Raw genomic sequence first — 26,771 nt, forward strand, 5'->3', positions numbered from 1 at the left:
TAATTACTGAGAGATTGTAAACGTTCATTTATTGTATATTGTTGTAACATGGTATTCTCAGGGATATAGATGTGGTTAGGGGAATCTTGTTCTTACTCTTAATAACTTAAGCTAAGTGGTGATTTTATGTTAATAGCAACATCAGTATTAATAATATATACTTAGTAAAGGATTGTAATTAGTGTTTCTTTGGGTCTATTTTTACATATCTTCTGTAGCAGTCTCGTTAATAATCCATGTTTATTCACAATGCATTGAGCATCTTTCTCCCTTTCCCTTCTCTCCTACCTCGTTTCTAAACATTATTAATTTGCTGTAGACTGGAAAGAATTTAAGCAGGGTTTACTGGAACAAATAGATAACCATGTAAAAATAAAATTTTAAGCCTTATTTTACCCACAGTTGGATGTTTTTAGACTCGAGTGAGGGTTTGAGAGTGATTTACTTCTGAGAAAAAGTAAATGGCTTTTTCATATTCATACTCAAAAAAGTTTTTCTTTTTTCTTTCCTTTCATTTTTATTTTTCTTCTTCTTTTATGATTATAAGGTGGTTGGGATTTTTAGAAACCTGACAGCTGGATAAGTGCGATAAGACTGTAATGTAGGCTAGAATAGGTCATTTTGTGACTCTAATTAATCTTTAGATTACCTTAAAGTAGCAAAAATGCTTGGAAAACTAAGCACCATGTCCATGGTTTTCTGTGACCTAGTAACTGGAATAAGACAAAAGCAAAATTACAACACAGTAAAAAACAAACAAACAAACAAAAAAATCAGTGGATCTGTTACAGATATGCTCTTGGATTCTAGAAGAGATTTGGGGATGAAGACATACAGGAACCAAAACTGCTTTCCATAAGTCTTAGATGAGCCGGTAGGCTTTTTCTCTCCAACAAGTTGTTAGAGTTTGCTCATGCCATCTGTGCATTATAGGAAAGATCTAGTATGAACTTGTCATATAAGAATAATATCATTTTAGAAATAGCAAATTGACATGGTTTTATTACATGCACATATTTAATAGTCATAAAAGTAGCCTGAAGGAATACAGAGGAGATGGTATGTCAATCACAGCAGTAATTCAATACAAAAACTTGACAGTTAAATGTAACTATAAATGACCTTATAGGTTAAGTGAATATAAGAATTAATATTAGTTATTTTTTTAGAACTTTAAGTGCTGAAATTGTCCGATTACAGTTAAGTTTAAAATGTCAAGCTTCAGAGGATCATAACTGATAAGAAAATAGTTATCAGATTTATGTAATAATGTTTGATCATGGCTAACTAAGTCAGGGAAATGTGTAAAATTAAATTAAGTGCTGGTTATTTCCTTTATGGGGAAGGCATTAGGTTGGTGTAAAAGTAATTGCAGTTAAAAAGTTAATAATTGCAAAAACTGCAATTACTTTTGCACCAACCTAATATAATTTAAAATGTCTCAGTAAGGTCAAATTCTTGATTTTTTTTTTTTAGTAATTTTTGAAATAATTTAAAAATTTGAAAATATTTTAAAAGTAAGTTTTTATTAGTACTTAATACAAAGACTTTTATGCTTGAAAATATAATTTACGTTTATTTTGGGGCCTTTTCTAGAGAAAACATGTATGTTGTCAGCCATATTACAGTCAAATTTTATTTGCTAAATGAAGATGCCAGTGTCATAGATAAGCAAAATTAACAAAATACGCAGTCAGTTATATTATATTTGGAATTGGAGGACTTTATTATTGGTTTAGGCTCATTGAAATTATTTTTGTTTTCCTTAAGCATACTCTAACTTAAAGCAAAAGTTGGATAACATAGAAACATGGCATGGTGTAAGAGTTAAAGGAAAGCACTGGATTAAATTTTTTATAGAGAATAAACAAAATATTGGCCCATACCTAATATCAAATTATCTTGATAATATGAACCTTCACCATTAACATTAAGAATTATATCGTAGTGAAAATAGCATCATACAATAGAACATCTATTCACCATGATTATACTCTGTAGAAGTAGCATGAATTTTAAAAATTATATATAACTTTGGTTTTATGTGTTTTAAAACTTTTAACATAAGACATTTCATATTGAGAGGTTGCACCGAACTCAGTATAAGCCACCAGTATTTATAAACAAAATCCACTTCATATATATTCAGGTAAAATATGGTTTTAGTTTAAGAAATACCTATTCATTTCTTAAGAACCTCAGTATTACTCTAATTTTTGAAGATAAAAAGTTTATTTTTCTGAGTGTTGAAAAAGGTATACTATTAAGGTGTCAGTTGCCTGGGACTACCATAACAAATTACCACAAAGTTAATGGCATAAAATAACAGCAGTTTATCTCAGTTCTAGAGACTAGAAGTCTGCAATGAAGCAGGTGGGTGGCAAGGTTGCTTACTAGTGGAGGCTCAGAATCCATTCCATTCCTCCTCTCTAGCTTCTGGTAGCAGCCAGCCAATCTTGGCATTCCTTGGCTGTAGACTAGCATTACTCCATTTTCTGCCTTGGATTCACACAGTTTTTCTCTAAGTCAGATCTCCCTCTCCTTTCTCTTATAAGGATACCAGTCATTGGATTAAGGACCCTCCCTAAATCCAGGATAATCTCATCTCAAAATCATTAATTTAAATACATCTGACCCTATTTCCAGATAAGGTCACATTTCACAGGTACTTGGGTTAGGACTTGGACATATCTTTTTGTGGGGGACACAATTCAATCCACTTTAGTATTGTTACAGGATTTTTTTTTGTATGCTTCAGTTCCTGAAAATGGTTTTTCAAACCATTTTGTTATTTATTCTAATGCAGCAACTCAACCTGTGAGTTGCTGTAAAGAAATGAAATATTAGGAGCCCTGCTCTGAATTCTTAAATTATAGAGGACACGAACATAAATACAACTAAATTTGAGTTGAAATATGGTAAGTACTATGGAATATTGGTACAGTTTCCATAGGAATGTACAATAAACCTAAGAGAGGCATTATTAGGGAAGGACATTGAAGGGAGTCTTATTTGACATTGGCTTTGAAATAGGATTTTGACTGGTAAAAGTAGGATGGGATAAGAAAACAGCATAAATTCAAAGAGATGGAGTACTTTTGGTGGAGGGTAGGGGGAGCTCAAGGAGTATAGTTTAGAGAATGGTACAGTCTTGGGGAGCTAGGACATGAGCATTAAGCAATATTTGAAAACAGTATATGATTAAAGGTATCCAAATATGTGCTATATCCCTGCAGAAATGAGATTAATTTGGACTGTAGTATTTGTTAGGTTACTTTGAAGGATAGATTGGTTTAAAATAGCAGCTAAGGAGGGGTAGGGCTGATGGCTCAGTTAGAGTGTTACTCTTAACAAGGTTGCTGGTTTGATCCCCACATGGCCACTGTGAGCTGCGCCCTCCACAACTAGATTGAAACAGTTACTTTACTGGGAGCTGGTGGGTCCTGGAAAAACACACTTAAAAAAAAAAAAAAAGCTACGGGAGAGAAAATCTTAGTTCACAATGAGGGTGCGAGATAAGAATCGGCCTGGAGTTGAGAATCAACATCTCACTGTGAAACATACAATGTGAAATAGATAGTTACCTCCTTCACTTAGTGTTCTCTTTGCTGGGAAGAGAAGAATCGATAGTTACCTCCTTCACTTAGTGTTCTCTTTGCTGGGAAGAGAAGAATGTATATGGTTAGCTACTATTAAAAGGGGTCAGAGTGGCAAGATTTAAGAGAAGGAAGAGATTACTTTTGCCTGGGGCCTGGCTGTAGAGGACATTTGGGAAAAAGGAATTATTAGGGAAGGCATCATGAAAGAATTTAAAATGGGGCATGAATGATATGGACCAGTAGAGAGGGAGGCAGCACACTGAGGCATTCCAGAGTGCAGGAAGGAGGCAAATTTACTAAGTCCCCACAGAAAAGGCTATTCGAGTTCGGGTAGTGTGTGGCATGGGTGAGGCTGAAGGATCTGGATTCTGATGGAACTGCTATGCTAAGGTGTGTTTTTAAGATTAATTTGGCACTGGTATGTAGTGTGACTTAGAGGGAAAGATGTGAGGTGCAAAGCCAGCTAGGGCTAATCTAAATCTAGGTAAATCTGAGGTAGTAGCAGCAGTAGGAATTTTAAGAATATGTATAATAAGAGATTTTGGGAAATCAGCTGCCAGTACTTGATGACTGACTAGGTAAGGGGTCTTTTAAGTTTTGAGGACTTGGGAGGCTTGTGATGTGATCAGAGGAAACGAGGAGACCTGTTCAGAAACCAGCAAGGAGGGTGGGCTTGGTTAGAATAAAAGGTGCTTGGAAGCGATGGAAGAAGTACGTGAAATAGGACGGGATTATGGAACGACACTAGTTAATAGTTTCTGCTTTAGTCAGGCGTTTCCCAGAACCTTATGCTCTTATTATTAAAAATTTGCTCACCATTTTTTGAGCAAACACCTAGACTCAAGTTCTTCATGGTACTATGGCAGGAATGTATAAAATTTTCAGTAAAACGGTGTGTTTCTGTCTTACCTGCTACCATACTTTCAGAATAATAACTAATTTAGAGCAGAGTTAAAATATTTAGCTGAACCCCAAAACTGTTTTGTTGAAGCATAAGTACCTATGAGTATGTTTATAGTGAGAAATCATTGTGTTTGTATGTTTAAAGCTTATTCTGAAGCAAAAACACTAGTAAATGTTTTCAAGAGACTACTTCGTGGGGCTTTCTAGGTAGATACACTGTTGTGGGTTCAAAAGTCCACACTGTATTTCAAAGTATTACATAAAAAACAGGTTGTAATAAAAATCAAAATTGAAAATATTTTGTAAAAAATAATTGAAAAAAACTAATAATGTACAAATAATTTGGGTTTTAAAATGAATGAGGGAAAGACTGTCCTGGGAAGAAAAATTAACAATAATACTTAAAAACTAGATATTCAGAGTGGTGAGTAAAAATGTCAATAAGTTTTCTTGGCTAACACTGGAAAGCAGCATTAAAATATTTCAAGTAGTTACTGAAATTGAACTTTTTAAAATTACACTATTTGCTTTGTCTTTGGTTTTGAGAAATATAAATTTAAGTTTAGAAAATGACAAGCATTTGCTGTAGCCCAGTCATAGTGGACTCTTGAAAACTACTACAATCAACATCCCCTTCACAAGGAAGCTGCAATAGAATCCAATTTTGCATTTTCTTGTAATAGAAATTAATCCCATCTCATGAAAAATACTCCTTTTCCTCACTAAACCTGACTTGGAGGAAATAGTGCTAATTTGTTTCTAAAGTGTTGCTTTTCTGCTTAATCTTAGATTGTATTTTAGTTTGCAACAAAAAGAATTAGTGAAGCATTTCCAAGAGAAATGAAGATGTGGTTTAGAAGAAAGGGGTTATGATGGGAAAGGATGGAAGAAGTAGATGAGAAAAACGGGAGGAAGTTTTCTTATCAACTCTTGGGTTTTTCCCTCTTAAATGGAAAAGCTTTATTTTATAACTATGATATAAAAATATTTCTCAGTGAAAAATTCAGACAACACAAAAACTAAAATATTCTGAAAATCCAATTCTACAATCCAGAGTAAATGGTATATAAGCTTTAACCGTCTAGACTTTGTCTAGTTTTTTGTTTTTACCAAAAAAGGATCATTCATGTTGTTTTGAAACTTCACTTTTTAATTAGTAATAAAGTGTGCCTCGTGTTTGCCCCAACAAATACTGTGTCTTAACCACGGGGTGCGGTGGGTAGAATAGACATGTTCTCTGCCTTCAGAGATTAGTAGAAGGTCTCCATATGTTAATAATGATACAGTGTGATGAGTGCTTTGAAAGCCAAGTGCAGAGGGAACACAGAAGAGGGACACCACCTAGGTTTGAGGGATCTTGCCACACTTCCTGTAGCAATAAATAACAAAGCTGACTTGGAAATGTGAGTAGTTGATTATTCCTGAATACTCGGTCTCTCCTAAGTTATACTGTCAACTCTTCAACGGCAAATTCTTTGCTTTTGTGTTCTCCAAAATCTTGCTCCAATTTTTCTCATTCTAAAATGTTAAAGCTTGTCTTGGGATTATTGTGATGAGTGTAACTCGTATAAATGCTATGGGGATATAAAAGTATTGCATCCTGATCTTCCCTTGGTTGCCAAAAAGGAAATACTTTCCTTTGATGATATGTGGGTCATCTGCATAATGTTTTATAGCCATTCCCTGTTCCCCTGTCTAAACAAACTGATCTTTGTTCATTCTTTTCTTCTTTGCTGTTCGTCCAAGGAATAGTGAAGTAGTAGTTGCCAGTGCATTTTTAAAAAATTTATGTCCCTGTGGCATTTAAGAATTATTAAGTGTAGTAGTTTGTATTACACTTAATAAATTGCTTCTCAGTTGCATGTGCTATATATACCTTAATTCGAAGATTCTATATAGCAAAAAGACTTTATTACCTTCATGGGTGAAGGAATCAATCAATCATCCTACGTTCAAAATTTTCATTATACCTATATGCCATGTCCACTAAAAAGTCAGCATTTGAAAAAGTCAAGGATACCTCCTGTTGAGATTGACAGACGATGATTCTGTAACATTTGGGAATTAGGTTTGGTCTTCCCATGGCAGTGTTCTAATAATCACTTCATCACAGTATAACCCTTTAGACAACAGTTTAGAATATGGAATTGCTTTAAAAAGGAAAGATTGACTTGATTTTTCTTCCATGTTTCATACAGAAATGATGCGGCTCAATCCCTTAAGCTCCCTGTTTCCACCTTTCTACTAATAACTAAATTCTTAATTGAAACAATAACTACAATGACAATCACTTTTTCACTGAGAATATTTAGGTTTTATTTAATATGAAGGTAGAATAAATTGTTATCCATGGGCTCATTCAAAAATAGGTATATACCAACATGCTAATGTCTTTCAGGTATAAAATTTTTAAAATTTGTTTTAAATTTTTATTTTAAAATAATTATGGACTCAAAAAAGAAGTCACAAAAAATGTAGTTTGTGTACAGAGTTGTGTGCTCTTCACAGTTTTCCCCAGAGGTAACATCTTTCATATACTCAAAGTACAATATCAAGCCCAGAAAATTGACGTTGGTACCACCCAATTTATTCCTGTTTCACCTGTTTTACAATCACTCATTTGTGTGTGTGCACATAGTTCTATGTAATTTTATCACATGTAGATTTTATGTAACCACTACAATTAAGACAGAATTGTTCTCCCACAAGACTGCCTGTATACCACATTCCCTTTCTTTCCTCCATTCCTGACACCTGGCTACCACTAATCTTCAATCTACAATTCTGTTATTTCAAGAATGTTATATAAAAGGAATCATACAATGTAACCTTTTAAGGTTGGTTTTCCCCCTGCTAACCATAATTCCCTTGTTGCATGTATCAATAGTTTGTTCCTTTTTATTGCTGCATAATATTCCAGACTTACCGAAGTTTAACCATTCACTATCTGAAGGACATTTGGGTTGTTTCCAGTTTTGGGCTATTACAAATGAAGCTGCTTTGCTTGGGTACATGTTTTATTTGAAGTATGTTTTCATTTCTGAGGGATAAGTGGCAAAGAATATAAATGTTGGATTGCACGGTAAGTGCATGTTTAGTTTTTTAAGAAACTGCCAAAACATTTTCCAGAGTGACTACCAGTTTATATCCCATTAGCAGTGTATGAGTGACCCGATTTCTCTTGCATCCTTGCCAGCATTTGGTGTTGTAACTGTTTTTTTATTTTAGCCATTCTGGTAGATGTGTAGTGGTATCTCATTGTGGTTTTAACTGAATTTCCCTAATGGCTAATGATGTTGAACATCGTTTCATTGAATATCCCTAATGGCTAATGATGTTGAACGTCTTTTCACGTGCTTATTTGCCATCCATGTATCTTCAGTGAAATGTCTGTTCATACTGTTTGTCTACTTTCTAATTGAATTTTACTTTTACTGTTAAGCTTTGAGAATTCTTTATATATTCTAATCCTTTTTTGGGTATGTGGTTTGCATATGTTTTTTCATCCTCTTAATGGTCTTTTGTAGAGCAAAAATTTTTACTTTTGATGAGCTCCAGTTTATCAGTCTTTACTTTTATGGGTCATGCATTTGGTATCAAGTGTGAAAATTCTCTAGCCCTAGGTCCTCAAGATTTCCTCACATTTTTTTTTGGAAAGCTTTAGTTTTTTTACATTTAAATTCATGTTTGTTCCAGTCTTTCTAGCTTGTTTGTTTAAAAGGCTGCCTTTTCCCTATTGAATTGTTTTTCACACCTTTGTCAAAAAGTCAGATTTGTTTTGGTGTATTTCTACGCTGTTCCACAAATGTGTCTATCCCTCCACCAATAACCACAGTGTTGATTATAACTTCGGTAGACTTGTTTCTTTTTCAAATGTCTTAGCTATTCTTAGTTCTTTGCCTTTCTATATAAAAGTTTTGGAATAAGCTTGTCTCTCTCTACAAAAACAAACCTTGCTGGATTTTGTGAGGAATTATGTTTAATTTATAGATTAATTTAGGAAGAATTGACCTTTTAACTATGTTGAAACTCTCAATCCATGAACATGGTATGTTTCTCCATTTAGAATGTCTTTGACCAGCATTTAATCATTTTCAGTATATGGTCCTTTACATGTTTTGTTAGATTTATACCTAAGTATGCCATTTTCTTTGGAGTGATTGTAAATGGTATTGTTTTTAATGTCCAATTTGTTTTTGAATATCAAGCAAGAATCCAGCAAAATAGAACTGTAAAATGTGTCTCTTGAAGCTCTGGCCTTTTTAGTTTTCTCCTACAAATGGCATTACTAGTCCTTTTAAAATTGAAATGAGTAGAAAGGATAGGTTTATTAGTCCATCCTCCCACTTGATAATAGATGTAGAAATAATCCCTTTTTTATAACATCTGATCATTATTGCCACTTGAAAACTACCAGGATGGGTGAGTAGTCTTATGCATAAGGGAGTTCATTTCACTGTTGGATAACTGTTTCTCATTGTTCATTTTGCGGTTGACTCATAGTCATTGAAGACCTCCAAATGTTTTCCCTGCCCTGCATTTTCCTGCCTTTCTCTTTCAGATTCAGGGATCCAGAGTCTATCATCTTAGGGTGCCTTCTCTCATCTATCATCTTAGGTCTGGATTCTTTATTCTGTGCCCTTCCCCCAGATGTACAAATATTAAGTATAGTGATTCCAGTTTCTAATGAAACAAGCCTTCCAGAAGCCCAGATACCTGAATGTGGTGGGAGTGTAGAAGCAGAAAGGTGCCTTAGGAATTCCCCCAGCGTGTAGAACTGAGGAAGAGTGGCTTGTTGAGATGGTATGAAGGAAATGACCAATAATACACCAACCTCCTGCAAGTACTGGACTTTAAAATATACCATTTTAATTAAGTTTTAAGATGTTCCTTAAAATATTTCTACAAATGAATAGGCTCAATGGGAGTTTTTATTTCCCAGGGTCACCCAGTTAACGAATGGTCCAAGGGTGATGGACACCAGGATCCCAAATTGTGTTGGTTAATTTACAATTCTAAAGTCATATTCCAGAACTAAACAATCAATTTCCGGGGAGGTGTAGAGGAGTGGAACAAGCTCCCAGACTTTCAGAACTGATGGTCTTTGTCTCTATTATGAGCACCTTTTAGTTACAATGCATGTTTGGCAACAGATGAGTAAGTACACATATACACAGGACTCCAATGCAGCGGAGAACAATATACAATAAGAAGTGCGGAGAACTGGGTTTTCAAAGAGAAGGGAGAGCACACTTGCTAAGATAAAATCAATGAAGATGTTAAGGATTAGACAGCATTTACAATGACTGGTAGGTAAGTTAGACTTAAAAATTTTTATTATATATATTCAGTGCAGTATTCATTGCTCATTTAATGTGGCTGTCTGTTCACAACTGAGGCAATTGGAGCAACACTGCATTATTACACTTCAGATGAATAACCATTACATGCTCAGTTTCTTTAAAAATTTCAGATAAAGAATTTTCATTTGGGAGGCATACAATTATAGATACTCAGTCTTTTGTCAGTTTAAGACATAATGATGCTTAAGAAGGATAAACAACAAAATTACATTAGAATTTGTAATTTATTTCAATGCTATTTCAACCACTTATTATTTACCCTCTATGCCTTGACATTCACATGAAAGCATATCATTAATGATACAAATGTAAATCAGAGCAAAACGCTAGGACTTATGTATTGTAGTATTTTAAAAGTTTAATTAAAAACTGAAGAGCAAATATTAGTGATAGCTTAATCAATTGTAGCATAATTTTAATTTTGAAATTGAATACTGACATTAAACCATTTGAGGCAGATAATACACCTTTAGAAATATTAAAGAATTTAGACTTTGCTTACAAATTATTTTCGTTAATAAAGATAACATGCTTTTTAAATCATCTCTTTTCACTTCGCGTCTATAAAAATAAAATTGTCCTCAATATTCTTAAATTCTTTGTTTTCCAAATAAGGCTATTGTGAGAAGTTACTGAATTGGTTTAACATCAGTGGTACAAATCATGTAGAAGATGATGTAACAAATCGCTAGGTAAGGAATCAAGAGTACAGTATAGTAACTAGCCTTACACAAGAGGTAGAATTCTTAATCACAGCTTTATAGAAAAATTGCAGTAGTTGATATCTGTACTGTTTTATTAGTTATAGTACTATAAGTTTGCTTCTCATTATGAGGTTAACAGAAGAGGGAAAAGGGAGGGGCCCCTCAGAGGCCCCTTGTTTTGCATGTGTTACAGGGGCTTCTGAACATTTAAAGCACTTTCTTGGCTAATGAAGGTAACTGATCATATACATATTGCATTTCTCTCATTTTTACAAAGCTTCATAGTAAGGTAAGGAAATCTAAGTTTCTGTTCTCTCAAAGGCATAAGGAGGGAAATAAATCTTTTAGTACCACTCTGAGTGTAAATTATAAATAAAACCATTCTCTCTGGATGTCAATTATTGCTTGAGAATTCCAGCAGTCCTAATCTACAGGGGTTCTACACTCAAATTTGTAAGTTGATTGTTTCTAACTCATTTGTCATAAACAATATTACAAACGGGTATAACCTAAAAATTCTATTTAATTCATGATGTAGCTAAATTGCTAGTATTTGAGTAATACTCCACAGACTGCAATAAGCTAGGATGGCACAGATTTTACATAGAATTAGTCCCATATGGAGTATTTAAACCTGGGTTTCCATTCCTTGAATCAATAAAATGATCATAAGTCATTTTATGAAAGTTATAATAAAAATTGTAATAAATATGTATACCGTGTTTCCCTGAAAATAAGACCTAGCCGGACAAGCAGCACTAAATGCGTCTTTTGGAGCACCCAAAAGGCATTAGCGCAGCTTGTCCGGCTAGGTCTTATTTTCGGGGAAACACGGTACCCAGTGCTAAATCTTACAGTAGGGCTTATATTTCATGAAATGTACCTGAATACTTATAAAAGATTATTCAAAACAGAATAAAACAGTTGTAAAAAATAAAACTCAGCCAAGTAATACTTCTTCCAGTTAACTGGAAATTAGTTCATGATTTGTATTAGGATTGGGTCATGAAGAGCCAATCAGATTCCAGATACTTAGTTTATTTATGTATCTGGATATTGATCAGATATTCTCAAGCTTACCTAAATTTTTTTCTTAATTTTACTAGTTCTTTTTTTTACTGATTTTGAGAACTCAGAAAAGGAGATATTTGTTAGGCCCAGATCCTTCTAGCAATATTTCCTTTATAACTGCTGGTAATAATGCATTATCCAAGTCAATAAACATGTTAAAATTAACATGTCACAAATGATGACAAATAATAGAAAAATAAAATTTAATTCCCTCAGATTTAATTTTAAAATCCTATACCTTAGTTAAGGATTAGACAGAATATATACTTAAAGAGACTGAGCAACCTTTAGGTATTCTTCATATCAAAGAAAATTTGTCCTAATTTTAATAAGCATAACAGCATTTTTAAGAATTATCAAAATGTCAGCTTTTGGGAGTATAGGATAAGTATATAAAACTGATAACTTTTTGCTGATATTTTAAATTGAAATATATTTGGTTATAAAAGTCTCACAAATCTGCTTTTCACAGCAATGCTTCGATTTATATTATAAGAGAGATGTATGTGTAAAACAGAAGAGTTGAGTCTTTGTCTTCTAAAGATACATTCAATCCATGATTAGGTAATTCTCAGGTGTTTTATAACTTGATATATTGAAAATGTCTACAATTAATTTGTAATTGCCACATTTACAAAGAAACTTCTGAGTAAGAGAAAGAGAATCTTTTAAAAACATTGTTCAGTGTTGCATTTAGGTCCAAAGTTCATTTATCAATCACCTATGACATCTGCAAAATTTTTTTAAACTTTGGAAAATGCCATTATTAATATGGCTTCTTTCAGTTATACTCTCCAAAATATTTGTTATACACGTCAGTACAACTAGAGCAATAAGATTACTTGCACAGAAGAAAGTGAAGACTTTTCTTTCACATTAAAATTACACTTATTTCACACTATAGTAATAACTGAAAACATTTTGGAAAAGACTATTTCTTGACTGTAATAGTTTATTGCATTTTTCCGGTTTTTTTTTTTTTTCCAATGGTAAGTACACTAATTTGGAGTGTTAAGTTCTACTTTTCCTCTTATCTTCAAATAGACTCTTCAGCATATAAACCTGAATGGCTGACACCACTACCATTACCATTAAATTAACCAGAGACCAGAAATTGACTCTATCAAAGTTGCTTTCTTGTATGTTTCGATCACGAGCTTCAAATGCTCTAAGCAGATTTTGGATATGACCACTTTTGCTTAGTCTGGACTTGATACTGTTGATAGATTCCTGGGGACAAAGAAAATAATTTTACTATAAAAGAATTCTAATTTTAAGTTAATTTTAAAATGTGTTTTACAGTACTCTGATATTCATATTAGTTTTATATCCAAAACAACTTTAATTAAAGAACAAATACTACTTAGATTACCTAAAGATCTTCTGTAAGGTTATATAATAGTTTGGATATATACATATATACATACATATATATATATATATATAGATATATATATATAAATTATTGTTTATAAATAGAGATTTAACAAAGAGATTTAACAAAGGAGCACAGCTACAGTGAATTGAAAATAAAAAATACAAAAATATGTTTGAGTGGAATAGTGCCAGGAATTTTACATACTTTATCTCTTTCTTAGCCCTTGCAACCAGAAGAAAATGATTAAATTTTAAAAAACCTAATTGGCAAACAGCTTTTAGGTATTTACCTTTATCTAATGCATTGTGTGTTAATATTTTCTTCTTTGAGCGTTAGTTTGGTCCAGTTTAGTATCTAGTAAAACACCCAATGTTTCTATCTCACAAAGTAGTAGTGAAGTTAGAAAATATTCTCAGCTTTCGATGTGTATACTATACATCCAAAAGTATAACCTCTTTTAAATACAAACATGTTCCAAGATCACATTCATTAAACAAACTTACCAAAATGTATTCTAAGTTGCATGTCTTCCAAAAAAACTATTTTACAGTAGGGACTTGGTCAGAAATAATTTGAAAACTATAGACTATATGAATGTAAGGTATTAATTTTACTTAATTTGTTGAGAAATGAAATGATGTCAAAGTATTTATATCAAAAATACTAGAAACAGATTTTCCTGGAGTGTCACTAGCTTAAAAATCCTCATTTAAGCAAAAAAAAAAAGTAATCAAAATTTCAGACTGCTGTGCTAAACTTACAAAACTACAAAATGTAACATCATATGGGTATATTTATGAAGCAATGAAAATACTTTAAAAAAAAATGGGATTCAGATCCTCAAAAAGAGCGTGCATAGTTCTCTTCAATATCCTAGTGATAGTTAAACATAAAATTATTTATTCAAGTTTGCTATTGTGATACAAAATTTGGGGAAAGTAAGTGAAAAAAGTTCCTGAAAGACATTTCATTTTTTTTAAAAAGGGATTTGTATTTTAAGTATTTTAAGTTGTATTTAAATCTGAATTTTCTGGTCATTTTGTTTAACTGTATAAAGTCAATCTCTTGAGAATGTAGTGAAGTACTAAGATTTATAACTAGTATTTTGTTCTTGTTATATTTTAAATGACGAATATATTCATATGATTGAGATTTTAAAAGTGGGTGGGAAGATGGAACTATGGATCCATCATTTCCATTTTCACTTTAAGGCAGTTCGTTATCTATAAAATGGAATGAAAGGGAGGGAGGTTGGAGCTAGACTAATAACTAAGTCATTTTCCATTTCTAAAATTCAACTAAGTTTAATGCACATATGAAATCATGGTGAGATAAAAAACTGTCATGGTAAAAACTCAATTCTTTCAGTTTGTATTCACAGTAACACCGGTGGAAAAGGTAAGATTAAAACATTGTGTGCTGGACACTTATACACATGCTATATCACATTTCATTTTCACCACTCTAGAGGTAGTATCCCCATTTTTCAGGTTAAGAAACCAAGGTTCAGAGAGGTCAGGCACCAAGGAATTACGCATGTGATATCATTTAATATTCCAAATTTTTAAGCTAACTATACATACACACATACATACATACATATATATGTAGTGTCTTCTGCTGTTTGATAGTTCCTTTCCTAAGAAACTGCAAATGGAGAACTGACTCTGGGTAGTGAACAATATACAGATGATATAGAAATGTGCACTTGAAACCTTATATAATTTTACTAACCAATGTCACCTCAATAAATTTAATAAAAATTAAACCCGCAAATGGTCAAAATATATTATAAAATAGTTCATGTTATAAGAAGAGTATTAGAGGTTATAAAGTTTCAAACAGCAATAACCATGTTGTTTCTCCTGCAGGAATTTCTACAATAGAAGTATATGTTATTTATAAATAACACTGAGTAAATTCTATCATTTGATTACATCTAGCTGCGATTGAAAAGTTATAACCTTGCCCCCATCATTGGTAGTACTATTATTAGCAAATACGTTCTTATACATGCACGTTTCATTATGCATGTTTATGAGAGACAAAGCATAAAGCAATTAAAGCAAAGAAGCCATATCCTAAAAATTTTTACTCCCAAGTGTAGTGCTAGTTTCTGATAACTGCTAGGTCTGGTCTGAGTAATGCAAACAGTGTTCCCAAATTAATCAAATAATACCAAATTTCATGTTATAAAAATTGTGCTGTGAGAAAAATGCCTTTACATCTTAAGTGTTTACAAATTACTCAGTTTAATTCTATGTGCAAGTATGCTACAGATCATTACATTCTTCTGTTAGGGAATATTCTAACGGAGTTTTGTAGTTAAGAGTCTGTGTTCAAATTTTAGTTCTCCCTCCCTCTGGTTATGTGATCTCCCTAAGCCACAATTTCCCCATTGGCAAGATAGAGCTAATCCTCAGCGTTAAGTAAGGATTACATGAGATAATGCAGATAAAATTCTTAGCTCACTGCTTACCACATAGTAAGGTCTCTGGATGTTAATAATTTTTATTTTATTAAAATACCATACTGACCAGGATGTCTTCCAGTTTCATATCCAACATATCTGTGCCAGTAATATATTTCTTCCAGTCCTCTTGTTCTTGCTCCTGTTCTCCCATGTTATCCAGGATTAATTCAAAGAAAATAACCTTCTCTGAAATGGTGCTGAATGTATTATCAAAGCAGAACATGTAATCACCAACTTCAGTCTCTACCCTGTATTAAAAAAAGGACATGTCTTCAGTTATCTGTATTTCTATTTGGGATCAAAGGAAAAACTACTACAGATAGAAGGAATGGTTTAAAATAATTGCACAGCTTACTGGTAGACTTCCTTAGTATTTAAGATAAATTTATAATTTCTTGGGAAAGACAAAGTGGAAATAAATATTCAGGTACTTGGAATAAAGGTGTGCTTAGTCTGTACTCAGTAAATTGTGGTAGATGATGACCTAATTTTTGGAAAAGGATAGAATTAAAAACCTAGATGCATGATACCTCACAATGAACTTCAATATTCATGTTATTAAAATAATTTACCATGAGTTCAACTCATGCAAATATGACTACAAACCTGCCCTTCCATTGAGTTTAATCTGTAAATTGAGTTTTGTTTTGTTTTCAAAAGCAATAATGGATTTTCCTAAATACTTTTTTTCCAGGCCTCCTACCAATTAAGTACATCTTTGTAATACAGTTCAAAGGTTAGGGATGAGGTTAGAGGCCAAAAACCAGAGCTTTACTCTCAGTGGCACTGTCTTTACTGAATAAATGCAATTCACATTTAAACTAACCTTATGATCTTAGTTTCACATTGGCTTTACATTCAAGATAATTGGCCTGGGCAGATTTAATTTATCAAAGTGGTTTTCTAATAATTTTTTTTGTGGAAAGAAACTTGAACAAGGAAAATATTGCACAGGATAATGACATTTATTACTGCTATCCACAGAAAACACTGTTTTACTTTGTTTTACCTTTTGTTGTGATTATTCATGGAAGGTTAGTCTAAATGATTTTGAAATGTTCTTATCTCCAGTATGCTGGATTGCTAAAATTTTGAGGTGGTTTGTATTATTTTTCTATAGCATTGTGAACACAACATGTGATTCTCATCTTTTAAGCCAATCTCCATCTCTTCCCTCCCCATTTCCAACTCATTATTTTTGTTTAAACATAGAAGTTACTTTGAAATGTGACTGACTCTTAACATATATACGATAAATAAAAATATCCAGTATTTGTATACCCCCTTCAAAATTTACATCCTATTTGATAGTAGGCATACTTCACTTTTCCAAGGTAAGTAGAGTTACATAGATGAAGACACTTGCCCATGATCTCACAGCCTGTTATAGGCATAGACAAAGCTTGGTTTTCTGACTCTCAAGTTAATTGATCTTTCTACAATACTGCTCAGAGCCTGTCTGCATTCTTTGCAATCTCCTCAGTCATGGGGAACAATTTTAAAAGGAAAAAAACGAAACAAAATGTCATGACTATTATGTAAAGTTAAATTTAATGTTAATAGCTCTTTAACTTTTAATTTTGTTTAGTCTTAATTTTATCTAACTCAATTTTAGCTATTCTTAACCCAGCATTGGATAAAAAGGGTAAGCTTTGTACCTACTCTTTATATACAGAGGGTACCAAAAGAAAATGGATACACATTTTAAGAAAGGAAAAAACTGTATTAAAATTGTAATACTCAATGTATACCCATAACAAAAGATGAACACAAGTCATGTGTATAAATTTTTTTGGCATCCCTGGTATAATGTACGTGTGTGTGTGTATGTACACATATATACATACACAGTATAAAACCATATTTAGTATATCTGTGGTATTAAAATTTCACGGGGAGATGATTATGAAAAAATATCTTAAAAGGTTGCATGGAGATGGGTAAAAATGAAAAAAAGTTTGAGAAGCAGTGATTTAAATGTCTGAGCTTCGGCATGTGTATAAAGAAGATGTTTACTACTTTACAGTCATTCGTATATTAATCTCTAAATCTTTTAGTAGAAAGGAATTTTATTACTACAAATAATACAAAATATACAAATAAAAATGCACAGACTAAATTTTCCTGTCAAGTATAATAAAGAGTTAGCATAAGTAGTCCAAAATGTATAAGTTCTGGAGTAAGTTACGGTAATATTAATTCAGTTGTTTAGAAAAATGAATTTATGTATAACTCTTCATTACAGGCAGTACTAGACAAATAGGAATTATGTAAGCTTTAAAGGGCTCTCTGTTTGGAGAAATTTTTACTAACCCTCCCCGACTTCTGGAAGGACAGTATTTGTTTTAAAGATTTTAATGCTGTAACTGAGATTTTAGTTGCCTTTAAAAAGTTAATGTAGCTAAAGATAAAATTTTTATTGAAATCTAATTTTTAGAAAGTAGATATGTAAATTTGGTGTAAAGATTAAGAGTGAGTTAGACTGCCGGGTTTTAAATCCTGGCTTTGCTGTCTACTAGCTGTATAACTTTCATCAATGTACCTCACAGCTTTATGCCTCAATTTCCTCATTGGTAAAATGATAATTTCCTCATAGAATTGTGGTGAATAATATATATTAATACATATAAAGTGCTTAGAACAGTGACCTGGCACGTCAAAAGATCTCAGTAAATATGAACTCTTATAAAAACGCATTCTTGTCTCCCAGTGTTATAATGGGAGGTAATTTTATGCATTAAAGTAGTAAGATACTTTTGCCCCCTAAAAATCAGTATCTATCTCAAAAGGAAAGCAGAAAATTGGAGAGAAATAAAAACTGACAGAAATTCTATACATTTTCTATTCTGAAATTTAAGGATGAAGTACATTTCTAGTTCTTGCTCAGATACCTATCAAAGAGAAGCATAGCTAATCCCATAGTCAGTCTAAACTGACTTTTTAAATCACTTTGTCTCTATTATATTTATTACTAGTTTATGCAGATATTTTTTTCTGAGCTCTGTATAGGTAAAATGCCATTTTAAAAAGCACTTTGAAATGACTATCTTAAAAATTATGGTGGAGATATCCCCTCCCCCCTCACCATTCATTCATACATGTATTTAGTATTTACTATGAATTACGTGCCAGGTACTTTGGTTAACAAAGACCAATAATTATAGTAATAGCTAGTACTTACATAGTGCTATGTGCCAGGGATGTTCTAAGCATCGTATAGTAGAAAGTAAGAATTTTGGTCCATCCTGCCTCCTCCTCTTAATAAATGTGTATCCCTGCAGACTTATTTAACTTCTCTGAGCCTCCTTGTCTGTAAAGATTCCTTGTCTGTAAAATGGGAATTAGGGGATCAAAGAATCTATCTCATAGTGGGTTGGAATGATTAATTTAGAAGCATATATAAAGCAAAGGCTAGTTTATGACAAATATTAGACACTCGGTATTCATTCTTCCTATAAACTTACAGTTTAATTTTAACACAGTAACAATACTGAGTAAAGAAAGTACTATGGTAAAACAATAGAATGGACCAGGGAACCACCAGTGACAGATGAAAAAAGGGAAGTGAGATGTAAGAAGAGAATATATGGCCTTTTGTCAAACTTGAAACTGAAAGCATTACAACAAGTATTTTCTTTCCATATGGTTTTCTATGGCAAGAGCTTTTACTTTCAGGTCCTCTGTCTAAAAAGGGTGAGGTCTGAGTTAAAAAAAAAAAAAAAAAAAAATTTTTTTTACACCGAGATGTACTTTAATGTTTTAAGAAATACAAGAATGGACAAAGATGATATAGCCAGCAGCTCAAGAAACTTTAGGATACATACTTGGAACAGTAACTTATAGTTAAAGTAACTTACACCGTGTTTCCTGGAAAATAAGACCTAGCCGGACCACCAGCTCTAATGCGTCTTTTGGAGCAAAAATTAAGACCTGGTCTTATTTTAATGTAAGACTGGATCTTTAATATAATATAGTATAATATAATATACATAATAAATATAATATATATAATAAATATAATACAATATAACAGGCTTGGTCTTATATAAGACTGGGCCATATATTAATTTTTGCTCCAAAAGACACATTAGAGCTGATGGTCTGGCTAGGTCTTATTTTCAGGGAATTACGGAGTTACTTATAGTAATGGGAAGCCTGTGCTAGCCAGAAAGGCAGGTTTAAAATACTACAAGAGATTGAATGCAATACCTAGGGAATACTCATCTATTTAACCAGAACAAGGGAAAAAAATTTAGTCAGGATCAATGCCAAATGCCTAAACAAAAAGAAAATGGTTAATGGAAAAAACTTTAAGATAGAACACTACTGAAGACTGTTTAAAATTCTCCCATGGAATCATTTAATATTGATATTTAGTATCAAATGTAATAAATTTCCCTGCTCTGCAGATAGCCCACTGGTATTATTCAGACCAAGGAATCAACTAAGAGATTACTTACGTATGAACTCCATCTGATTTTCTTTGTTCAAAAACTAAGGTTCTTCCTTCTGGAGAAGCAAGATGGAAATCAATATCTAATCCTGCTCCATCTAAAACCTGTAGAAAAGTACAGAAGAGAAAAACACATATTAAAAATTCTGGGGGAAAAAAATAGATCATATGGTAAAAAGATTTTCTTTGTAAATCCAGAGGGGTAAGAAAGTCAATGGACTCATGTTAGAGCTAGAAAGGAGCGGAAAGATAAAGTTCAATTCCATTCATTTTTGGAAGTGATCCCTTTCTTACCAATTCATCTTGGCTATCACTTAAATTTAGGCCTTATGGGTGCTACTGAAATAATCTTCCTAGAACAGTACCTTCATTGAGAAGCCCTGCAGAGTAAAAAGAAACACAGAAGGGAGTTCAAATGGTGAACCTTTTACTTAGGCAATTTAGGGTATGCTATGTAACTTTTCTGCATTTGTTTTCTCTTCAATAAAATCAGAATAATAATTAGCTACTTCTGAGCCTAGAACTCAAGACCTCCATGATCTGACTCCAACTGGCTTCTTCAATGTATTCATGTACTATTTATTCCCCGATATGAACTGTATATTCGAAGTAGGCTATTTATTTACTGTCCAATGAACACAATCTATTCCTTTATTATCCCAAAATGTAATTACAGCTTATGCCACACATTGCCTTTTAAGTACTCTATGTGGATTAATTTTTTCCTCACAATAACTCTAAAAGGTAGGTCCTATTATTGTTCACTCATTTTAGTAAAATATAAGAAAACTGGGGCACAGAAGTAATTTTCCCAAGATGATACAGCAAATAAATGCCGTGGCCAAAATACAAACTCAGCAATCTACTTACAAGGGTTCTTTTTTTTTCTTATATGACACTCCCATTTTATTTTTCTTAGTGCCTTTAATGGAATGATATAAAAAGATAATCTGCTCCTGTGCTCGCTCTACTTACTGATCAAAAGAATTGGTTGCAAATGACTAGCTAAATATACGTAATTCTTTTTCTTCTTTAAATCCCAATAAAATGAAGAAAACATATGATACAAATAATCTGTAACAACACTGGAAACCTAGGAAGGCATTTCTGGATGATACTCCACTGAGCAAAGGATAGATCTAGGTACCAACATCTCAAAACTCAAATGTCCACTGCCAACCAATGTCATGATAGCAGAATGAACACGGATGGAGATGAAAAATCAGAACTAGAAGGAGCCAAGGAATTCTCAGAACAAGGTGAAAAAGTATAGATGAAAAGTATGAAGGAAACGGTAAGACCCTTCATGAAGAACAGAGCTAAAGATTTGAAATGATCCATCTAATAAGCATTTCAAAAGGGGAGAACCAAGAGAAACGAAGGAAGAAAATTATCAAATAACAATAAAAATTCCTGCTTCAAAAGATAAAATTCACTAAACTGAAAGTGTCTAACAGATATGAAGCAGGATAAATGAAAAAATATCCAAGTATCCTACTTGAGTTTTTCAACAAATTTAAAAAGAACCTACTGTGTTTCCACACAGTAGAAACGTCCAATGACAAGTAGTAGAGTACTACAAAACACAATGGAGCCATGTCTTCAATGTTCCCAAATAAAAAAATTATAGTATTTACTGAGGTGAGCAAAAAGTAAAACCACTTTCAGATCCAAGGACTCAAAAAATTCCAAAAGAATTACTCAAGGTTATCCTCCAAAAAAAAAAAAAAAAAAAAAAAAAAAAAGATATACATTAAATCAGAAAACGAGCTATAACAAAATGAAGCAGACTTCAGTAAAAATAAGTTTAAAAGATATTATTGGTAGTGGCTATCAGGCTTAATGAAATTTTTTAAAACGGTATTTAAGAACACAGAAGCTAACTTAAAAATATATAAAGCACATATTTAAAATATAAATTACTTATTAAAAAAATAATACCATAATTTGAAACTATACTTCCCAATGATTTCAATGGAACACGATGGGCGAGTACCATTTTCCCGTCTGTAAGCTGTCGTAGTAATAGTGTGGCAGTCCCTCAAAAGTAGTCTTCTGTCTTCTTCCTCAAAACCTTCGCACATACTGTTCTTTTTAGCTATCACTTTGTTCCATTCACACACTTATGTCTAGTAAGCCTGATTCTTCTATACATCTGAACTCCATTTACTCTGGGATGTCTTCTCTCAGTTACCAGATAAAATCAAATCCTATTGAATACTCCCATAGCTGTATGCATGTACCTTCATAGCACTTACTAGAATTATAATTTCACATTTATTTGTGTAATAATTTGATTAACGTTTGTCCCCATACAAGATTGTATGAGGGCACAGACTATATTTTCACTTATCATTGTATCATAGCACCTAGCATATTGCTGATACAAATTAAGCACACAATAAAGATTTAGATTTTTAAATGAATGCTCTAGTTTATTCATAAGATATATGTATTGACATTTTAAAATGTCAAGAACTTAATACAATGTGGAGCTGGTCAATTATCCTAAAAGTGTCCTCCTAAATCTGAAAAGTAAGATACAGTTACAATTTTTCAGTAAGTCACAGTAACCCAAGGGCAATGTCTAATGTTGGTTCCCTGAAATTTTATAAACTAAGACAAAAACCAGTAGCTTGTAATTAATGGAAAATTAATCATGGAGTAGGAAAATGCAAACAAAGGGCTGAAGATGATCTCTGTCCTACAAACCCCTCCAACATTGTCTAGGATTATAGATATTAAACGATTTTACTTCTCAGTGGAAACAAATTGTGTAGGGAGAATGCTTTGGGGGAACATTCCCTTTAAGAGTGACTAAAAGAGCAAAGTATGTAACACAAGCAGTGTAAATGTAAAAAAACTAACAGTCATTGTATACCACGGGTGCCAAAAAAATGTACACAGGTGGACACTTCGGTCAATGCTGCTCAAGCAGTAGTTCCCCGTAATCAGAAGTATCTGGACACTGATGGTAACCACTTTGAGCACCTCTTGTAATTGCAGAAGTCAACGACTTGTATTCATCTTTTGTTATCGTTACATATTGAGTATTACAATTTTAATACAGTTTTCCTTTCTTAAAATGTGTACACATTTTTTTTTTTTGGCACCCTCTGTATTTACTATGTGTCAGGGATGATCTATGAACACTTACTAACTCATTTTTTCAAATCTATGAAGTAATTATTACTATTATCCTAATTGAAAAGTTGGAAAGTAACTTGTTCAAAAGTCACACAGGTAGTAAGTGAGAGGATTTCACCCAGCCATTTTATCTCTAGAGCTGGTGCTCTTAATAATAAGAGGTCAGTAGTTAAAATAGATTCCCTCCCTAATACCTGGTTAAATACTGAGGAATTTTTGAATAATACGAATTGTTTTCTTCCTTGGAGTATTTCCCTGATTACCTTGCCTCTAATTTTGAGTTTCTTAAACTCATCTTCCACACTGTACCTAGTGATCTACGTGAAAAACATTTTTGACTATGTTTCCATGCTGTATAAATTTTCAATGGCCCTTGCACAGAATAAGGGCAAAGCTACTTAGCATGGTGCACAAGGCTAAGATCATGATCCAGCCTCCTGATCTCTCTAATCTTGCTCTTTTACTCCTACTCCTGACTTTCTAGTTTAAAGTCTAATAAAAACTCAGCACTATATACTGCCCACTGCCAAAACACTCACATTTTCAGAACTATTTCTTTTATTCTTTTCCCTGAAATGTCCCTCTTCCTTTCATGTTTGTCTCACTTAAGCATCTTTCTAGATTCAAATTTATTTTCTCCAGGAATCCGTTTCTGAAATGTCAGAGAAGTGGCACTCCTCTAATAACACTTAACTATACTTTATTGAAATTTCCTGTTTATGAGCCAGTACCTTAAATATTAAGATCCTTGAAAACAGGAATTCTTTCTTTTGTTTGTATTTTCTCCCCACCTGCAATTACTGGCACATTCAGTAACTGAACTGGAAATCAAAAAAATGTTGAGTTATGGCCTGTTTTGCTCAGTATGTGACTTTAGATACTTTACTCTCTATGCTTACGTTATAAATCTATAAAAAATCTGAAGTCCATTCGGAAGAAAATTCTACATAACTTTATTTTGCTCTATATGTGACACTACCTGTTACTGAAAAAAATTCTCTACATCATCTTTAAAAATTAGCATCTGATTATAAATTAAGTAACTTACCAAACATTTAAAAGATGAACCGCACCAATGCATCTTTTTTTTTGCAGTGCTACCTAGAAACGTGGAAATTAGCTGTGTGGAACTAACAAAATTTCTTCTAAGAAATTACCCTCTACCAGAATTACTACATAAATTAAGGCTACTCCCTATATAATATTATGCAGATACTAAAAAAGAAACAATGATATGGGAGAAATACTTGCAATGCTTTGAGTTGTAAGGAATACTTACAATGAATGAAAGGTTACAAAGTTTTAACATACAATTAGATCTTATTTGGTTAAAAAATAAGATATATAACTGATAATGTACCATTAAATACATCAACAGTCCCTTTCACAATATTCCAAAATCGGATTTAGTCATAATTACATGGTCACAAGTCAAAAATCCTTAACTGAAGCAATGACAGTGAAGATGTGGGGTGAATAAATCAAGTGTCATCATCTCGTCCAATGATGAAGGAGAACGTGTATCAGTCCTGTATTGTGAAATTCTCAACTGGAGCATGTACTGGCTAACAACGCGACAGGAGTATTATGAAACAGAAAAACCACCGACATCACCAGTACTGGCCTCTTTCCGACCGGAGGAAAGGGGAGAGGGAAAGTTAATTCCAGGTCTCGCCTAACTTCTCGGTACCCGGCCCACCGAGAGCCCAGCCTCGTGCGCCTGCGCGGAGCTGGCCGGCTCCCCGGGCAGCCCTCGCCTCACCACCCCGGCCCGCCACAGGAAGTTTTTAAGCGAGTGAGGGTCGACGACACGCGCGAGCTGGGCTAAAGGATGGAGGCTGGCTCACCCTCCGCACTTACTTGGTACTCGATCTCCAGCGAGGCCTTCAGGGGCATGGGCTGGTAGAAACACTCCCGCTGGCCAGCCGGAAGGGTAAACGTGAAGTCGCTGTCTAAGGAGTGCGTGAAGCCGGCCACCCTAGGCAGCAGCACTGCGAGCAAAGCAGCCAGGAGGAGCACCGAGAAGGGCAGCCAGATCTTGTCGCCCATCCCTGCCAGGGCGATCTCGGGCTGGAAAAGGCGTGGGAGGTGTGGGTTATTGGCACCTTGGCTCCGCTTTTCCTCCCTGGACGCCTCGTGGTTGGCAGTGAAACCTGGAGCCTGAAGAAACTCCAGGTGGCGGCCGCGGCGGCGGCAAACACTCCCTCAGAGTGGGAAGCGCGGGCCTTCAAAGGGTAGGAACTGAGGGCGGGGCCAGTAGTCCCTTTCCGCAACCTCCAGTCTCCGCTCCCTCAGGCGGGGCGTCAGCACCGCTCGCCTCACCTCCGGACCGCCGCAGGTTCCTATGGTTTCCCCTACACCAATGGGCGTCGTGGGCGTAACTGTGGGAAATGTAGTTCCGAGAGCGGAAGCTGGGACGCGCCTTCAGACCACGATACCCAACAGGCGCCGCGCCTCTTGCGCGGCCTCACGTAGAGCCTGCGCGGGAGGTGGGGCTGCGGCAGGGAAGCGCTTCACCAACGGCTCCCGCGTCGGTTCGAACTCTGCAGCCGGGTTCCTCTGGTATCTCCGCGTGTTGTGCTTGATGGTTGCACCACTTGAGCTGGGGAGAGGGTCGCAGGCTTCCGAACGCAGGCGAAAGCGCGGCGGCCTCTGTCATCGAGTGGGTCTCTCTCCCGATTGCGACTTGGGTGGTGGACGACTGCTCCCTGGAGGGTGGAAACAGGCCTACTTGGGAGAATTTTGTTCCTTTCCCTCCTGGCATCCTCGGACGCCCCTCGGCTGGTCCTCTCCCCTTCTGCGCACGCCGCTCTGCAGGGTTATATTTTGAGGAAAAATGGAGAGGAAGATTTCATATTTGCCTCAACTTCTAGATGAACGTAGGATCAGTTCTGTCCAATTGAGCGTTCTTGATACCGGACAGTACTGTATAAAGCTATGACTTTCCAAAATGAGAAATCTTTTTTGACTTCAGCATTTCCTGTTACATCTTCGTTGTGATGAGTGTGCGTATGTACAGCTACAAATGCATTGTTATTTGGGTCAAAAAATGACATTAGGGCTTCTAGGTAGGGGAATGTGCTTTTCCACGTATGTACAGGCAATGAAGGTAAACTTTTATTACTACTAAAAGGAGGGAAAAAGTCTTCATTTGACAGTAAATGGCCCACTAGGGAAAAATAATATTTGAGTATCAAACGTATTCACTGATACTAAAGGAGAGTTAGAGAACTCTTATATCAAACTTCATAGAATATGTCAGAGATAAAACCTGATTTAGTTGGACCACAATGTCAAATGACATTTTAGAATTTACCCAAATTTTCTTTACCCCTTTTTCCTTCACCATCCTGGAGGAAGCTATAGGTGTTGAAGGACCTGGGCCATTGACTTATCTGGGAGAGTCTTCTCACTTAAGCGGAAGCAAATTTGTGGGGAAAACGGAAAGAGGATAGAAACATTTTCTCTAAGATTAAATAATATTTGATTTCCTGCCATAGTTTCTTCCAATAAGGTGAGAGTTTTTAATCTTCCTCCTTCAGAGAAATTTTGAGTAGGGAATAAATTTGTTACGCTGTTTTAGCTGGGTGAGGGGAAGGAAGGGCAGTTTAGTAATCATTTATGCACTGAAAATACTGAGCTTCTCTAAGTGCCTTACAGTCCTGAACATAATACACAGG

At 34.3% G+C, this 26,771-nt stretch overlaps 2 protein-coding genes across 6 annotated transcripts in view; one reads left to right on the top strand and one right to left on the bottom strand.

Moving 5' to 3' along the window:
* Positions 1-12,176: 12,176 nt before the first annotated feature.
* TMED5 (transmembrane p24 trafficking protein 5) lies at positions 12,177-25,355 on the bottom strand. The gene is made up of 4 exons (XM_033114340.1): positions 24,952-25,355; positions 19,952-20,049; positions 15,556-15,739; positions 12,177-12,870 (listed from the first exon to the last, which is right to left on the bottom strand). Exons 1-4 carry the CDS (start codon positions 25,138-25,140, stop codon positions 12,652-12,654), a joined length of 690 nt encoding a protein of 229 aa, XP_032970231.1. The 5' UTR covers positions 25,141-25,355; the 3' UTR covers positions 12,177-12,651.
* A 55-nt stretch (positions 25,356-25,410) lies between these two features.
* The window catches only part of CCDC18 (coiled-coil domain containing 18), a 79,200-nt gene continuing 77,839 nt past the window's right edge, over positions 25,411-26,771 (top strand). The window contains exons 1-2 of one of the 5 annotated variants that reach the window (XM_033114335.1): positions 25,621-25,753; positions 26,448-26,605. Coding sequence is in view for 2 of the 5 variants with exons in the window: in XM_033114333.1 (XP_032970224.1) it covers positions 25,436-25,753 (318 nt within the window). In the remaining 3 variants the exon portion in view is untranslated. Of the gene's footprint in view, positions 25,754-25,795; positions 26,097-26,447; positions 26,606-26,771 lie in introns of those variants that run through there. The other 4 variants (XM_033114336.1, XM_033114338.1, XM_033114333.1 and 1 more) reach the window with 4 other exon arrangements.

Source organism: Rhinolophus ferrumequinum, chromosome 9, assembly GCF_004115265.2.
Source record: "Rhinolophus ferrumequinum isolate MPI-CBG mRhiFer1 chromosome 9, mRhiFer1_v1.p, whole genome shotgun sequence".
NCBI classification, from domain to species: domain Eukaryota; kingdom Metazoa; phylum Chordata; class Mammalia; order Chiroptera; family Rhinolophidae; genus Rhinolophus; species Rhinolophus ferrumequinum.

Bases quoted from the DNA above. Each gene is read 5' to 3' on its own strand.
- TMED5 (XM_033114340.1), bottom strand. From the start codon at position 25,140: ATGGGCGACAAGATCTGGCTGCCCTTCTCGGTGCTCCTCCTGGCTGCT. The intron at 15,740-19,951 runs GTAAGTAATCTC...TTTTTAATACAG, and splicing joins AAATCAGATGGAGTTCATAC to GGTAGAGACTGAAGTTGGTG. The intron at 12,871-15,555 runs GTCAGTATGGTA...CTTTGTCCCCAG, and splicing joins TGAAACTGGAAGACATCCTG to GAATCTATCAACAGTATCAA.